Here is a 6,000-nt window from a genome sequence, read left to right on the forward strand (position 1 = left end):
AAACTTAGTTATCTGATGTAAGGAGTGGAAAACTCAGAATCACTTATGGTAGGAGATACATATATTTATGTATGTATTTAGAATAGTAGCCCTTGTTTTAAAATATGCATATTTCATGTAAATAGTCCATAACCAATTTATCTTGTCTCTTTAAGTATACATCCATTAAGTGTATTTAGGTACTTGAAAATAATTTTTGATGGTAATGCCAGCTCCATACACCTTCCACCCGGTGAGTTTGCCTTTCTGTGGTCCTCCTGCACACTGAGCTGAAAGGCCAGTGCCGCCCCTCAGATCCCCTGTTGCTGGAGGGAGAGCCTACCTTGGCCACCCTGGAGATTGTGCCCCCAAGAGAGAAATCAGTTTTCTTTGGATGAGTCCTCTTTTAAGCTGGCTGCCAAGGCACCAAATGATGGACAGAAATGCTTCTTAGAAAAGAGCTGTCTTTACAGGGCGTGCTTTTGTGACAGAGGCTTCCTCACCAGAGGGAGAAGTAATATAACAGGGAGAGAGAGTGGGTCCCAGGTCACAGCAGAGCCTTGGACTCACATCAGCTATGATGGCTAGCTCTTCATCTAAGTGTCTTAGCCTGATGGGGCAGCTTTTTTATCCTCCAAGATTGGCTTAATTTTCTGAGAATGTTAAGAGGACTTCTTGGGTGTTTTTCATCCTCTTGTGCTCCCGGTGACAGAATGATAGCCCATCTCTGAAGTATTTCTTTCTGCCAGTGCCAAGTTCCTAACCTGCCAATGTTGGGGCAGGGGGGACACTATCAACATTACAGTTGTTTTTCTGAGCCACTTATTACTGAGGAAAGCCCCAGTGCTCCTAACCAGGCTTCTTTTGTCCACCCCCTCATCCCGATCCTTAGAATGGGTCTGGAAGCGCTTGTGGAATCGTATGCATTCTGGAGACCTTCACTACGGACTCTCACCTTTGAAGATATTCCTGGAATTCCCAAACAAGGTAAATTACAGAGTCTCCAGGTCATGTAAACAGCCAGTTCCTGCCTACAAGCTCAGGCACTGAAAAGTGCGCAAGTCATTATTTACATCTACAGTGGCGACCTCATCACCAGCATCCTCTTATTACAAGATCCATCGTTTTTCTATGTGGTATGGGGATGGGCCAGAAAAAATAGCCGTTGTGGTCTTAGGTTAAGTCTTCGATGTTTTAGACTGTTTATATATTTCATGGCCATTACCTCACCTTTAAATCTCTTATTAAATTAGAGGTGGACTAGTGGGCTCTGGTGCTAGCTGCACCTTAAGAGAGACTGCCAGTGCTAGTCCCAGTTCACCTTTTCTTGCCAGCTTCTTTCTTCTCTTCCTTCAGCAAACTTGCCTCTAGTCAGGATTCTCCTGTTGGATTTATGATGAGAGGGTCAGGCCCACTTAAGCAGACTTCCCCGGGCTCACCTCTGAGTATCTGCCCGAAGCCCAGGGCTGGTGTTTCGTCAGAGGGAGCTGCACGGAAAAGGATGACGCTTCCTTCTCTGCTTGGTGTAGGTAGGACTCAGCCCACTTCCGCACTCAGACTGTTTACAGCTGATTCTGCCCAGCTCCCCAGTGAGAATTTAGTGTGCTGGGTTTTAGATAATTATCATTGGTGAGATTGGGCTTTTAGATTATTCTGGGAAGCTATATAAAACACTGTCGCTAAAGCAATGAAGGTTTTACAACCTATCCAGCCCATTGGAATTCTCCTCTCCCCCTAAGTTCTGTCAAGTTTGCAAACATCAATCTGCTAGCAAATCCAGAGAGGGGAGTCAGCCACCATCGCAGTTATTGGTTGGATGCAGGGTTAACCATCTTCCCTGTTTCACAGGACTATTGTTTACTGGAGCTCTGCTCTTCTGTTAGTATATGCTTCACCAACCTGTTTTCTGGTTGGAAATTAAATTTCTGAAGTTCTAGACTATTGCCTATTGCAATAGCCAAGCCTTGTGTAGTATAGCAACTGAAATACAAGAGCTTTCAGTGGGCGGCTGCAGGCGTGTTGAAGATAGGATATGCCTTTGACCAGTTCAGCTCTTTCCTTGGAGTTCCTTCTTTTTTCTTGCCAGTAAATATATTGATCCAGAGCAAGCTCTGCTGAAACAAAAGGCAAAAGGTGGAAGGAAATAGGCAATGGTTATACTTTTGAAACTAAATACAGAGTAAGATGAAATTTTTATTTTAGAAAGTTGCTGGGAAAGTCAGTATTTATTATATTTATTATAGTACATGAGAAAACTTTGAGAAAGCTAATTGAGAAAGAAAATGTGAACATTCTGTGTGGTTAATGTCCTAATATATCTGCAATTTAAAAAATACACGATTCCCTGGGAGAGATAATTTGCTTTGAAAATATTGAGATCTGTGTTTCAAATATTCCATCTGAATTCATTTAAGTAATAATTCTTTGAGAGCTGAAACCATCTCCTTTTCATCTTTGTAGCACCCCTTGTAACAACAAGGAGTGTCCTGCTCCTGTTTACAAAACCGAAAGGAAAAGATGGTTGTGGAGTCATTACTCTTTACATTTCACCTTCTTTTGTAGGAAATACAAGTTCCTCCACCTTACTCCAAGGTTCTGGGAATGGCGTTCCTGCCACCCACCCTCATCTTTTGTCTGGCTCCCCTTGCTCCTCTCCTGCTTTTCACCTGGGGCCCAACACCAGCCAGCTGTGTAGTCTGGCCCCGGCTGACTACTCTGCCTGCACCCGGTCGGGTCTCACCCTCAACCGATACAGCACGTCCTTGGCGGAGACCTACAACAGGCTCACCAACCAGACCAGCGAGACCTTCGCCCCGCCCAGGACTCCCTCCTATGTGGGAGTGAGTAGCACTGCCTCCGTGAACATGTCCATGGGTGGTGCTGATGGGGACACCTTCAGCTGCCCACAGACCAGCCTGTCCATGCAGATTTCGGGGATGTCCCCACAGCTCCAGTACATCATGCCTTCACCCTCCAGCAATGCCTTTGCTGCTAACCAGACCCATCAGGGTTCCTATAACACTTTCAGGTTACACAGCCCCTGTGCCTTGTATGGATATAACTTCTCCACATCCCCCAAACTGGCTGCCAGTCCTGAGAAAATTGTTTCTTCCCAAGGAAGTTTCTTGGGATCCTCACCGAGTGGGACCATGACCGATCGGCAGATGTTGCCCCCTGTGGAAGGAGTGCACCTGCTTAGCAGTGGGGGTCAGCAGAGTTTCTTTGACTCCAGGACCCTAGGAAGCTTAACTCTGTCATCATCTCAAGTGTCTGCACATATGGTTTGATGAAGCCTTTAAGTTAAACTACATTCGAATCGATCTAATGTATTTTCTTTCTTTGTTTTCTTTTTCTTTTTCTTTTTTTGAAAGCGATATGAAAAGAAACTATCGGTAGCTTGTAAAATGTACATACAATAGAAAATGAAGGCTCATTGAGTTTTTTGACTTTCTCATGGTGAGATTGTATATATGTATACTGTATGTAGCATGTGGAGTTTTGAAGCCTACAAAGCCAAATCCTCCCTCTGCTTTTTCCTCTTGTTCATCCAGTTGCACAGAGTATTGGCATAAATGTAGTGTGTTTAACCAAAGTTCTCAGACTCTTTTAAAAACCAAACAGCAAACTTGGCAATGATACCAAGCAGACTAAGACTTATAACGGTTTATCAGAAAAATGCTCTATGCAGTTTCATACTTGAGTGTTGATAACCAGCAGTAACCAGCACAAAGTCTTGTGATTTCTGTTATTCTTGAGCACAGTGTGAGAACCTAAAATGCAAAAGCCAGTTGAAGTCTTAGTATTAGTTTTGAGGTATTTATAATCATGAAGGATTAACTTTTGTGTTCCTCCTTGCTTTTCCTTATCACAGATATTAGATGACCTTGGTTTTGGAAAAACCAATAACCCATAATAATTATTTTCTTAAAGAAAATGGAGGAGAGGCTTGTGATTTTTTTTTTTTTTTTTTTTACTTTTCATTGGGCATATAAGAGGTATTTATTCATCTGCAGAGAATAAATTTCTAGTATTTTGGATTTTTTGCTCATTTTATTTAGTTCATTACATAGACCGTTAAGGAATGTTCTATAAACATTTTTAAATTCTAATTTTCACTAGGGAAGGAAAACATGATATGAGTGGAATGGCAAAAAGAAAATAAATCCACCTCAAATTCTTTGATTCCAAGAGAAATATCTCTTTCTAAATCAAGAGGAATAATATTGTTCCTTAGGATATCCCTTAGGTTTTTATAGTGTGATTTTTCATTCAGGATATTTTTTCCATCTTGCTTTGAGATTCCTAACTCATGGTTTATAAGTAAGGAAGAAGGTATTTATGCTACTTATTTATGTCTCCTAACTCCTACAAATTGAAACCTCTCCTCTCCTTAACCTTGTCCCTCTGTCTGAGTCTTTCCCAAAACAGATAAGAGTCTAGGCCTTTAGGTGTTAAATAACACTGTAAGGAATTTCAGGGGGTTATCTCCAGCAATCTGTCTTTCGGGGGTTGTAGTGCAAAGGCCAAAGCCTGTTACTATAAAGGCCCTCTCGAGGACTAAGGAGGAAGATACTAATTATGATAAAGGAGCTATAAAACTTTTAACCTCAATAGCATTTTCGACCTCGAAACTAGAAAAATGAAAACAGCATTAAGTTTTAAAAAAATCCCTAAAATAATGAATATATGGTTTAAGATTTAAAAACACATTATGAGATCAATAAGAAAGACTAAGAATGCATGATGAGGAACATTACCATATGTTTGTTGAAAAACTAAAACAATGTGTTTGTCCATTGACTCATTACATTATGTATTTGCCTAGCTAACGCAGCATGGTTGCCTTTCAGTGCTAAACGGACTTGCTTTAACTCATAATACTTTAGGTGGGGAAGGAGTGTGGTTCCCGATTTGCTTCTTTACTTTAGAACAGGAGGCTCTTAGGTTATTTGGGGGTTTACTATTTGAACAGTATTTGCACAGAAGGTGATTCCGTTTATAGATATTGGTAAGTTTCCTCATGCATTCTCACAGTTCATCAAATTTGCTTTGATTTTTAAATTTAAGATTACTATGAAGGGACATGAAATATTTCCAATAGGTAGATCTATATAAGGTATTTGCATATGGTATTAATAGCTGGACAAAGATCTGGGGAAAGTCCTCATGAGTACATTCCAGCCTTATTGCTTGGTACAATTCAAGGGCAATAAGGGAGTTTTCAGTCTTCAGGAAACATGGAAGTAAAGATCTATACCTGTACGTATTAAGAAGGAGAGCATTTTCCTTTTTGCTATTGGTACTTTGAGATGACACTACAATAAGAGTAGAATTTTTTATTAACCTTTTTTTTAAATTTAGCAATATTGTACAAATGCTGTTTCCTTTAGGTTATACTGTAAATATTAATCACCATGTCACTTCAAAGACTAGGCTTTTATCATTATATTAAATGACATACATGTATTGATAATTATAATTATATATCTGTATTTTATTAAAAAAGTGCTTAAGAAATTATATATTAAAGTGTGTTACTAAACCCTTTTATGACTTTGGAGGGTAATTATTTAAAGTGTCTATAAATGTTGTTCCAAGAATAAGTACACAGATGAATACCCCAAACATAAATTTTATAGCTTTTGATTACAAAGCATGGAGAAATGGGCCTGGTATTCATTTTTCATGTATTAAGTATAATTTCTTGGTGCCTTGACCATGTCATTGAAGGTGAAGCCCTGACAAATGTTCAACACATGAAAATTCAGCTATGAGAAGGGGAGGGCAGAATGGTATGTTTTGTTTCAGGTCCAGGGGAGAAGGGCAAGGATACAAGAATGAGCTGCTTGTACCACTGACCAGTGATGACAGATCACTTCTAGACCCCTTGACGAGAAAACATTCCAAGGGACATTGTGATGAGGTGAGGCTGCTGCTATCACAACCAGTCACATTTTGAAAATTAACACTTGCTTCCATACAAGCTCCCTCCCAGAGGTCAGCAGCTCTTCACAAGCAGGG

The 6,000-nt window shown here is 40.3% G+C and overlaps 1 protein-coding gene across 1 annotated transcript in view; it reads left to right on the top strand.

Moving 5' to 3' along the window:
• Nucleotides 1-5,529, top strand: part of TBX18 (T-box transcription factor 18) — a 28,539-nt gene extending 23,010 nt beyond the window's left edge. Inside the window, exons 7-8 of the mRNA XM_039853034.1 lie at nucleotides 872-966; nucleotides 2,542-5,529. Coding sequence (XP_039708968.1) covers nucleotides 872-966; nucleotides 2,542-3,266 — 820 coding nt within the window. The 3' untranslated portion in view covers nucleotides 3,267-5,529. The remainder of the gene's footprint in view (nucleotides 1-871; nucleotides 967-2,541) is intronic.
• The last annotated feature ends 471 nt before the right edge of the window (nucleotides 5,530-6,000 follow it).

Source organism: Pteropus medius, unplaced genomic scaffold (assembly GCF_902729225.1).
Source record: "Pteropus medius unplaced genomic scaffold, Ma_sr-lr_union100, whole genome shotgun sequence".
Taxonomy (NCBI): Eukaryota; Metazoa; Chordata; class Mammalia; order Chiroptera; family Pteropodidae; genus Pteropus; species Pteropus medius.